General features: G+C 37.7%; 1 protein-coding gene across 1 annotated transcript in view; it reads right to left on the bottom strand.

Annotated features, from left to right (window-relative positions):
* Positions 1–11,921, bottom strand: part of grin2da (glutamate receptor, ionotropic, N-methyl D-aspartate 2D, a) — a 63,817-nt gene that overhangs the window by 4,263 nt on the left and 47,633 nt on the right. The window contains 6 exon segments of the mRNA XM_046844398.1: positions 3–795; positions 1,019–1,251; positions 2,907–3,094; positions 4,033–4,193; positions 7,039–7,268; positions 7,494–7,619. Coding sequence (XP_046700354.1) covers positions 3–795; positions 1,019–1,251; positions 2,907–3,094; positions 4,033–4,193; positions 7,039–7,268; positions 7,494–7,619 — 1,731 coding nt within the window.

The raw sequence follows: 11,921 nt of genomic DNA, 5'->3' as shown, positions 1-11,921 counted from the left end.
TCCTGCTCCATCCCTCCCTCCATACCTGCCCCCACCTCTCCGTCCTAAAGGAAGGATGTTTTCATATAGGGGTCCCCCAGAGCCTTTTCTTTTCGTAACACTGCTTCTCCTCCAGATAGACTGCTGTGGTGGAGATGCATGAGGCAAAGCTGGGCTTATGGGTAAATGTCCAGAGGGTTGTTTTTTTTGTGGCAACCGTGGGTTCCCCAAAGGCTTAGTTTGATGTGTGGTTTTTGGAGTTTGGGAAACTACACTTTGTGGGTCTCCAGAGACCCCCAATCCCTCTGGATCAATTGGGCCATAGTATCTTTTATATTCATCCAGACCTCCCTCTCCTCCACTCACTGCAGCCCACTGTGGAAGCAGGACCTGTGAGAATTGTGCAACATCTGTGATTCCACTGTTAATGGCACTTGTCTTTTCAGGACCTGCTTTTGGACGTGCCCACCTATCCACCACAGCTAGTCGTCGATCGTGACGAGGTAAAAATGTGGAGCATGGCATAGGTGCCCCAAGTATCGGGCTGTTCGAAGGCCCAAGAGCCATGCCTGAATGCCCAGCTGTTGGTAGAGATCCAGGAAGAAGGGAATTGTACACTGGCTGTTGCTGTTGCTGGTGAAGCTTTTGCTGCTGTTGCTGTTGTGCCATTGCGATGGAAGAGTTGGTAACATTTGCACTGACCATGTGAGGCGGAGCAGGCGGAGGCATGGTGGAGATGGGATGGTATTGTGGAAGTGCCGTTTGGTTACCTACAGTGGTTGTTTCATCTTCAAAATTGCAGCAGCTGTACATTCCCTGGAAAGATATATTAAAGAAAAGGCTACATTTTGCCTTCTTGACACATACCAATCCAAAAGCTTTGAAAAAATGCATCAATAGAACATATAAAATCTAATAAAATGTATAAAGTGTAGAAAATGTATTTATCAAAAAGAGTATGTGGGATTTTTTATTTGAATAGTTTCTATCTTTATATAACCTTTTTCTTTATAATAATGTAAAGTTTTAATTTACTAACCCGACTAAAAGCCAGCAGGAAGTCCAGTCCTTTTGAACGACCCAAGCAATGGCGGAGCTTCCAGTATACCAGGTGTTCCCAGGCAAAGACCAAAAGGCTTAAACCCATTGCAACCAGTAGCATGTAGAACACTCCTGCCATGTTATCTATGTCCAGTTTGGAACTCATCACTTCAATTTTATCATTATGACAAATTCCAGAGAGCCAAAGGCGCTCCAGCATGTCAACTTCATCTGGAAAAAACAGCAAACACACAAACAAAAACATTAAATTAGATGAGAAAATAACCAGGCCTGGGCAACATAGGCATCTGAAAAATACATGTAAACAAGAAAGAAAGAAAGTAAAGGAATAAGGTTCAAAACTTTTAAAATCCAAGTCATATATTCTTTAGAAGAGGTGAAAATACTAGCTGTCTGGTTTACATTATAATTGACTTGAAGGATGAAAAATAGAGTAATAGGGAAAAAACAGGAAAGAAAAGGAAGCCCATATGGCAGACAACATTGTATGGACGAAGATAATAACAGCTTTGATAAACATCTAAAGTAGGTTGGTTCCTACAGTATTGTAAGACAGGCAGTGTTTTCAAGATTAAAGCTCCAGAGTGATGCCTGGTAATATCCAATAATTCTTCATTGCAGAAAAAAAGTCACCATAAAGAGCACAGAAGACGAGAGCATTTGCAGAATATTTGTTAGAAGAACTATTCTTTCTATAGCTCGGAATGTATTTTCATAACATTAAATTACATTTTAGCAAATCAACAAAAAAAAAAAAATAATAATAATAATAATAAATGATATACTCGAGTAAATTAGCCCCTGGTAAGTTTGGCAATTTATCAAAAGCAGAAATATAATATTAGCCAGTTGAACATGCAATGGGATACACATTTATTACATTTATTGAAAAGGGTCATATTTGCATTGTTTAAATAGTCTTTACTGGCATAACCCTTTGGCTACTTATTATTATTTTAATTATGTTTGAGACTCTCCTAATTTTCATGTGAAAACCTTTAACTTAGTCCAACTTTTTTTAATCAAAATACTCATCAAAAGACTTTAATAAAAACTGGAAAAATGGCTTTTTGGAGGCTCACATCACCATTATGAACCAATATATATATATATATATATATATATATATATATATATATATATATATATATATATATATATATATATATTGGGGTGACCCCAAATAGGCGAAGATTCAATGCTTTGATAGGAGGATCCTGATTCAACTGCTAATCTCACAGTCAAATCTTCACAGAGGTGTTATGAAATGAGAATCATGCCATAATGGTTATTTAATGGTGCTCAATGTCTGATTTGACAGTGAATTATCAGTTTTATATATTATACAGTTAATACTTTCTTTAATATCCTAATCGTGTGAATAATCAGCTTTGTGATATATTTATTTGCAAAGCAGGAAAGCTAGCCAGCTTGCTAGTTAATTCATCCCACCGAAGTGACTCCTCTGATTGACTGATTCACCCGACTACTGCCTTTTATTATTCTGACCTTGATCCTGCCTTATGTTGTAAAATGAGAACTCAGTCTCCAACCATTACCATTTCAGCTTCCTGAAAATCAAAATACCTGATGTGTCAGATTTTCACCGATTTTTTTGCTCTAAAGTGTAAAAAAAGAATGAGCCACCTAAAATACTCCTTTCCCCTGGCATTGCCTTTACCTGGAATACCATAACACTGGTGTTTTAGATTCTTTATCACAGTATACTGGGATAACATCCTACATCACTAACTGGAATCCATTGTGAACCAATTTGTTCACCATATTCTTATGACTTTTTATGGCAATAGATATTACAATTTTCTTTTACATTAACATTAAATACATTTATCTCATCTTCTCACCATCTCCCACCAGTTGCAGCAAAGCAAGGTCTAGAGGTCGCTTCCAGCGTGAGTTCTTGTGCAGAGCGATGCCATATCCTGTAGTGGCAAACACCTTTCCTGAACCAATTGTCATCACTTTACAACCCTCATCTTTCCGTGCCATGTAGTTTAACACAGCCGCGTCGTAGATAAAAGCATCCAGTTTGCTGTAAGTGTAAAGAAGTAGAAAGTGCCATAGAATGAGGGAGGAGAAAATGATTAATTGTTAAGGAGAGAGAGAGAGAGAGAGAGAGAGAGAGAATTAGTGAGGATCACAATATTTAATATAAAAAAAAACAAAAGTCACTGAAAACCGATTGTTGAAAATGGACCTATATACGAGGGGCTTCAAATTGGGACCTTTGAGTTTATAAATGAAAAGAACAAATTTCATATATATATATATATATATATATATATATATATATATATATATATATATATATATATATAAAATCAATACAACATATTTATATTAAAAGTAGCTATTTCCTGAAATGAGATTCCTTACATAACTTTTGTTAACTGAAAAATGTGCACTGTTGAAATACCAATGTAACTACTACAGAAGAATGATCGTTCATGCTTGTTTGAAACGGCATTTCAAACAAAAAACAAAACAAAAAGCATCGTTTTTGGGAACTTGTGTTTTAGAAAAAAGTAGTAATTTCAGTGCAATTATGGTGCTTCCAGTGGCTTCACACAAAGGGTGTGCTTTCACACCCACACGGAGATAGACAGAATTCGACAGCCGACAAAATAATTAATGCCTATGCTGTGATCCACGTTGTAACCCACATCTGCCTTTCATGCTACATTAACGGAAATCTAAATTTTCCAGTACACCATTAGTCAGCTTGATGGTTTCGGGAGCTGTACTATAAGACAATTGATATCGTCTTTTTTTTTTTATTTTGGTCTGCAACATATTAACACAGCTTTTGCATCCATATCCTATAAATCTGCCCAATTTATACAGTATTACTTAAGGCTCCACAGAATTAACCACTATGAACAAATCCTGTAGCTCAGTATGAAAGTCAATGCTTATACTATGAAGAGTTTATTAGCTCCAGTTCTTTGTCAAGAGATATCATCTGCTCACCCAGTCTTGAGGTTGTCTATGGCCTCCTCAACTCCTCTCTGGTTGTTGCGCACCATAAACTGATGCATGTTAGGGTAGTTGCTGCGAATATTCTCCTCCGTGCTGCCATTTGGGACTGTGCCAAAGCGAAGAGGAGGGTACTGCTCGGTGGGTTGCTGGAACTACAGGCAAAAAAAAGGTGGGAAAATCTGAACAGATATATAAAAGGTTTTAATTTCCCACAATACAACAGGATAGTCCAACTGAGTATTTAATTTGTTATTTAAAATACTGTTTTGATTCAATTATATTTCTATTTATCAAAAGAATTTATAAATAGATGCAGGATGCCGGGGAATGAAATTCAGCTGGAGATATGGAATACACATAGAGTTCACAGAGTTCAAAATGTATGGAAATTACGAGGCGGTATCAAAAAGTTTCAAGACTAGTTTTGTAACATGCCAACAGAGGGCAGCACGCATAGTCACAGGGAGCACCAACCTTTATATGTCAGGGTGCCAAAAGACATCGTCCTGTGTACATTAGGAGCTGTGCTTGTCACCGATTTTCTTGCCGGAAACAACATGATCTTACTTCCGCACCCACCCTACTTGCCAGATTTGGCTCATGCGTACCTCACCTTCTTCCCGAAGATAAAGATCCAGCTCAAAGGTGAAAGTGTCCTTTGACACCATTCCAGAGCTGGAAGGAACACTGTATTGCTGACAAGGGGACTATTTTGACAGTGACAGTGTGTAAACATAGACAAAATAAGTTTTACAAACCTTTTGATACCACTTCGTACACTTCAACCTCACTTGGAAAGTAATATGCCAGGGATCTTAAGACTCTATCTAGGAGATGGAGCAATGCATGCTCCACGTCTATGGAATACTGGACCAGTGTTTTACTCATGCAATGCTTTCAATTAATGCTTTGAGATGTGGAGTATTCCAGACCAGTCCACATGTGTTTTGTGAATTTAGAGATGACCTATGATGGTGTGCCTTGACATTGTGAAAGGCACTAAAAGTGTATGCACCACTGCTGTGATTATATATTTGTATGAACATTTGTCTCCATTCCAGTATGTTGTTTCTCAGAACCAGAAAGAAAAGGCACAGTCAGTGTTCGAAAAGGGTCCAGTATATTTCCAGGTGAGGTTGCTCTCTTGGCATCAACTGACGTTAGACGTCCAATATGAATGTTTTGCTGCTGTGAGTCAAGCAGCCAGGATGAAAACCAACATCTCTATTTTTAAGGGCATGATTCTTTCCAGGAAGACAGTAGAATGTTCTCTATAGGTGATGGGATAGACCTTGTCCTAGATAAATATTTAAAATATCCAGGGAACATTTTTGCTGGAGTGTGAGAACTGAGGGTAGTGAAGAAGAATAAGGCCAAAATTACTGTTGCCAGGGTTCTGGGTATAATTTCTGTCTTAGAGTAAGAAGACTGGCAGATCTAGAAAGGCTTGGAGTAAAGGGTCTTCTCCTATGAAATAGTAGAATACGGTTAAGGCGGTTTTGGGTAAGGATGCCCTGCTAAAGAAACATTCAAACGAATGATGATATAGAGTCAGACCCAGGACCTGCTGGAGAGATTATATTGAATGGTTGGGTTGGAAGACAATATGTTGGAGATGACAGAATCTATGGCCGGTCTGGGATGACCTTCTCAGACTGTTGCCACAACAACCCCCACCAGGAAAGGAATGGAATAAAAAATGCATAAATATTAAAGTCAAAGTCAAAGTCATTTTTATTTTTCATGTGCACAGTAGGCTGGAGGTTATTGTAAATTAACATGCTTGTGGTGAGACCTAAAAAATCTACTCAAAAGACACATGTATAGCAGGAAAAATAAAATAAAATAAAAAAAATGAATCATAAAATATATATATTTTTTAATTGTTTTTTTTTTTAAAGAAAACTAGGTAATTAATTAAATAAAGGCAAATAGCACAAATTAAATATACTATTGGATTGTGCTTAGAGACAATATCTACTAAGAGAGCCGCAAAGAATAACTGAGAATGTACAGTATAGTTAAAAGTGCAGCAGAGGATAATTTATTATGTGCCGTCAGAAACAGAGCAACTGAGAATAAAGTGGTAAATGTCCCATAAAACTAAAGTTAGTAATGTGTTTGCCACCTTCCATTCACTCAGCTGCCTTTAATACTCTCTGCAGGGCTTTACGATTGGTAGCAGTGCATCTGCCAAAACTCAGTAGATTCTCAGTAGTACTGTGGCAGAAGTTTGTGAGGATGTTATTGAGCAGACGCAGCAAGTTTCACTGTGAATCTATTCACAACGGCAATATAAAAGTGTTAAGAAGCATGCGCTTCCTCTTTAACCTTCTAAAAATCACCAATTATATCTAAGTTTTTGTTACACCATCACTTTAATAGCATTCTGATCTGTTTTCTGTACGTTGAGGCTTAGGACAGTAGTGTTATTACTTCAGGATGACCTCTTCAAAAACTTCAGGTGACCATTGAGCGACACAGTTGTGCATGAAATTGGAGAACAATGGGTTAAGCATTCATCCCTGTGGGATGTCAATGTTCAGAGTTGCCATAGACTACATGGAGTTGTCTTCACTTCCTGTGGTCTGCCAGTCAGCAAGACCAGTTTCCATTGACACAGGTGGCTGTCCAAGCCTGAAAGCATTGAGCTTGGAAGTATATTTTTTTCTACTGTGCATATGATGGGTAAAGACTTCCCTCTTCCTGAAACACTTAATCTGACACTTTTTTCTCTGCTTGTCTTTGTATATATATTAAAAGTGTGCTATAATTCGTCTCAACAGAATTTAGAATGATGGTATCTTAAATCTGCTAAATGCCATTCATTTAAATGTAAATATAAATATAATTTTTCTTACAAATACTAATAAAAATCAATCAGCAAAAAAAAAAAAACATGTTCTTGAACATAATCAAAATGATACATAATTGTAAAATCCTGCTGAAAAAATATAAATATATAAAATAAAAACACTATAAGTATAATTGAATTACCTTTTTGTCACTGAGGCCAGACACTGTGTCTATGTACTCCTCTTGGATCATGAAGGCAGCCAGGTTAGCAGTGTAGCTTGCCAAAAAGATAACAGCGAAGAAAGCCCAAACCAGCACCATGATCTTACTTGTGGTTCCTCTCGGGTTTTCTACAGGAACTGAGTTATTAAAGACCAGAGCCCACAGCAGCCACACGGATTTTCCTATGGTAAACTTAGATCCTCCTGCCACTGAGAGAGAAATAACAAACATTAGAACAACTTAGAGATGGCAGGAGGAAATGCAGGCAAAAGACTGTACAGTATGAACGCAGAATCAGACATGCTCTGCTGATTCAGATTATTATAAAAAATTACTGCATATTTTAGTCTGGTAATAACCAAAGTTATGCACTGCTGATTTCATTTCTAGATGTGCCGGAGGGAAAAAAAATCCTTTTTAATAATTTCACTTACTCTTTCCACTTTGTAGACTTCGGTTGTATCCAACAGGGCTGAAAAACTCAAAGATAAAAACGGTTACGGCCACCACAGACAGGCACATGACGAACATCATCACCCATACTGCAGGACTGTAAGGCTCTGATTGTAAACAAAAAGGAAAGTATACAGGTGGGGTTGGGGAGGTGTTGGGGGTAACAAATAAAACAACAAGGGTGGGGAGCCAGAAAAAAAAAAATATGATTCACATGAAAAAACATCATCACATAAAGGCAAGATACTCATTGTTCAAAAGATACAGATAAACATTTGACACAGAAATCAAAACTCAGGATTAATTGTGTAATACAGGCACCAAAGGCCGGCTAAATGCCACTAGAAGCTAAAAGAATGCCACCAAGAGCTGACAGAGTGCTTAAGATGCTATAAATGCCATGGACCTGCACTGGAAGTTCATTCCTCCAGGAGGTGTAATGGTTGTCTAGAGAGCACTTTCTAATATGTCCAAAATCTCCAATAGGTATTTCATTGGGTTGAGGTCTAGCGTCTGTGAAAGGCATTAAAAAACTTTACATCATTTTCAGAATAACTTGGTTTAATTGAATCAATTTGCAGCCACCCTCACCAAGTAGATGCAAACCATGCCAGCAAACCATGTTGTCACTGCATAACCTGTCCCAAGCACCCTGAGTGTAAAGGATATGCCTATATACTGTAGTTCTCTTGTTGGTACCCAATGCTATGGCCAATTCATTTTGACAAAAGAGAATGCCAAAAATTACTTTTCCTATGTATGGAAATAGTAAATTATTTGTCCTTTCATATCGTAGCACCACCAAGCTTCTGCTCCTGTGCCCCCGAGAAGACCCTTAACACTGAATTTGATTAGCCATATAAACAATATAATTGTAAGTCACTCTGGAAAAAGGTGTCTGCCAAATGCAGATCAGTGTAAATGTAGACCAATGACTAGGCTTTTTTTTGAACCAGTGAACTCTTGAATGTGAGCTGTCACCTGAGCAAGGTGATCTTTTTTGTCAATCTAAATGTAGATGAGATTTTAGCCACTGTTCCTATTGAAACTCAAGCCAGTTGAGCAATCTTTGCGACTGAATCTCCTGCCATCCGTGCCCAAAGTGAACATCTTGATGCAGAATAAAGGTCAACTTGACTTGCTCAGCATTTTCTAAAGTGGAACAAAGCATGGTACCATGTTCACTGATTAATTGCATCATGTCTTACACCAGCCTGGAGTCATCTGCCCTCATTCATTTAGGTTTTTCTTTTGTCACCTGTATATTTATTAGATCATGAGTTTAGATATATGTACAGGAAACGACTTGTAAAGATTTTTCTCCCTCAAGCACATCATGCATTTAATCTAAAACATGTGGTCTTTATTAGTGTGTGGTGACTTTCTACTGTAGCCACAATAAAGGGAGAGATATATGCACTATATGTAGTGTGGTTATGGGCGAGGAGGCCTGGGGTGCTATAAGCATTGCAATGCATCCCAAAAGTGTTCAGTAGGGTTGAGGTCAGTGCTCTATAGCAGGACACTCAAGATCTTCCACTGCAATCAATGTAAACCATACCTTTATGGATCTGTTGTGTGTCTCCAACTTTGTGGTAACAGATTGGGGAAAAAACACACATGGCTATAAAAACAATATAATATATTTGTTGATGTTGTGTAGGTTCCTTTTTTCAGTAATGCCCCATTTATCGTGGTGGTTTCATTCCCATGATAAACAAAAAAACGGAAACGGACTACCCCAAAAATGCTATTTTATGTATAAAGTACTATACTGTATTAACATCTTAATACATTAATATTATTTCAACATAAAACTCCAAAAAAAACAATTCCCTATAAGTCTTTTGGTCTTTTTTGGAAAATCAGCCAAACAAATTAATTATGTGGCAAACGCAATTCCACGATAAACCGGGGGGCACGAGATTCGAACCACGGTAAAGTGGAGCATTACTGTACTTAAAATTGTGGGCCCTAGTAAGTTACTATCAGTTGAATTCCCTGTAAAGATTACATGCAAGCCAAGTTTTGACTGTTAACATAGTTTATAGAAGGTTATAATACAGAAAGTCAAGCTCATGAGAAATAGTGGTGTTTCAAGACACTAACCAAAGATAGGAAGTAATGAAGTTACTTTGTTACTGTACTTAAGTAGATTTTTCTGGTATTCTAAACCAGACTCATTACTTTAGTTTTAATTTATTTGATGACATGATCAATATTTTTTTCTTCTTACTGTGTGCTGTTTCCAGTCCATCCACCTATTGCTTGTCCACCAATGGTGAATCTTTCCTGGCTATTTCCACGCACTACAGACGTAGGCTAGCAAACAAAGCTATAACGAGCAAGGTCATCTCTGACCCTAACCTCAGCAAGGGCATCCAACCATTTGTTTTTGGCTAGCACCTTTACAATGCCTGTCACAGGTGGCTGCTGACTGAGGAACCAAAAAAAAGATGAAGATGATGTATGTGCATGGGGATATTCATTAATAACTTCTGGTGCCATCATTCAATTCTGGCGACATAACAAGCATAAAATATGGATGGTGGTTCGTCCGTGCCTCAAACATCCACTTAATTTTGGAAGTAATTGCCTAAATTTTAGGGACTAGTGTGCTAGTGGGAGGTATTGGTATGTAGTGTAATGGGATGAAAACCTGAGCCACCCTGAGCTCACTTAGTGGATTATGCAGTGGAAAACGAGGGATTAGTGCCACATGAGAAGAATCTGTAAACTTTGTGTTGTAAAGGAACTCTTCGGAGTGATCTCCATGCTCAATGTACTGAAAGATTTTCTGTCCATTCAGGGTACTTTTTTCATTTTTTGCACACTTCACAGATTTTAACGAATGATTAGAAATTATGTCAAATTGTACAAGCTCTTACCATCCTCAAATGGATAATGGAATGATTAGTGGAATGACTTCATCAAATGCTGTGCTATAGCTTGAAGAATGTCAGCCCTGGCTGTATAAATAGGAGAACTTGGCTGCACAAGTTTTCACTTTGAGATCAAAAGGGTTTCTTCGAGTCGGGGCATTGACAATTAGATAAGGTAACCAGATAGAGGCAAAGCATTGCAGATAAGCCACCTAAATCTCCCAAAAAAAATAATGAAAAATCCACATGGTTTTGGTCACAGCGATTTCCCCCCCCGAAAGGTACCAGAGGTGAATCTAAAAAGTGAGACTAAATCCACTCATGTGTGGAAACCACCTTTTCCTTTCGCAAAGATCAAAGTTGCAGGGGGAGACTTCCTATGTGTTTTCCCCTTAAGCTGGTCACAGTAATCTCATAGAGCATGACATTGAGTTTCCTCAAGGAGTGATCGTGAGCACCTGCCAGTACTGATTGCCTGAACATAAAACAGGTGGTTTTGCAATGAGCCCTAGGCTCTTTCTCCATATGTGGGTAATTGAGAAGTCTCACAATGACTGGTCAAGCTCCATTGTCTTTGTGCACAAGGAGGAGTATACGGTCCAGTTTTGTGTGAAGAATCTCAGAATTTGATGCTTACACATTGATGAACTGATCAGTTAGACATTGCTCGTTTTAGTTTGACACTGGATTGGACCTAGGGTTATTGACATTTTATTGCTCCGATGTCTCATGAGAAAACAGCCTTTTTCACTCCACTTGGTTCACACCAATTTATCACTGTCTCTTTTAGTTTGTTTGGATTTCCAGTAATGTTTTAGTGATTCATTGTCAGAATCTTTCAGTCTTATGCCGCATTTCTGTAAGACATTCAGTGGCGATTTGTCTGTAGAAAGCCAAAAGGGCAAAGCACCACCATTTATATTTACCATTCAATAAAATGTAAAAAATTATAGTCTTTATTCACAGCCCTACACATTTGAAACTCTGCTGAAACGCTAATGACCTCTTCCAATTATAAAAAAAAGTAGTTATTTGGGAGATAAAAACCAATGTTCCATTATTGCTCACAATCTCAGGACAGAGCACATACTGTGAATTTCCATAGAGTTATTATTATACCTAGTTCAGTTTCAATTATACGATATATTGCAAACACAGGGAGATAAAGAGAAAGGTTATTGAGAGGTAATGCCTGTGTATCAGAAATATGTTTGGTGGGTATAAAAATATACAAAGCTCTGCTAAAATGGCCGAAAGATTAAACCAAAATACATTATATCATAAATTTTTCCACCTTTATGCGAAATAGCAACTAAGAAAAATCATGTGAAAAAGAAAAAGATACACATTAGGGAATAAAAATTTAATCTTAAAGTAGTTCAGCTTTTTCTTTAAAGCAACTAACAAGGATGAAACCTACAATCTAAGCAGTGCAGATTAGAGTCCAACATGCTGCCTGTGACAGTCGGATTTGAGCTCAGAATTTTCCATCATTATCATAGCATCTGAACCCTGAGCAGACACAAT

The sequence above is a fragment of the Silurus meridionalis genome, chromosome 29 (genome assembly GCF_014805685.1).
Source record: "Silurus meridionalis isolate SWU-2019-XX chromosome 29, ASM1480568v1, whole genome shotgun sequence".
NCBI lineage: Eukaryota > Metazoa > Chordata > Actinopteri > Siluriformes > Siluridae > Silurus > Silurus meridionalis.
This window is presented reverse-complemented; position numbering and strand designations above follow the sequence as displayed.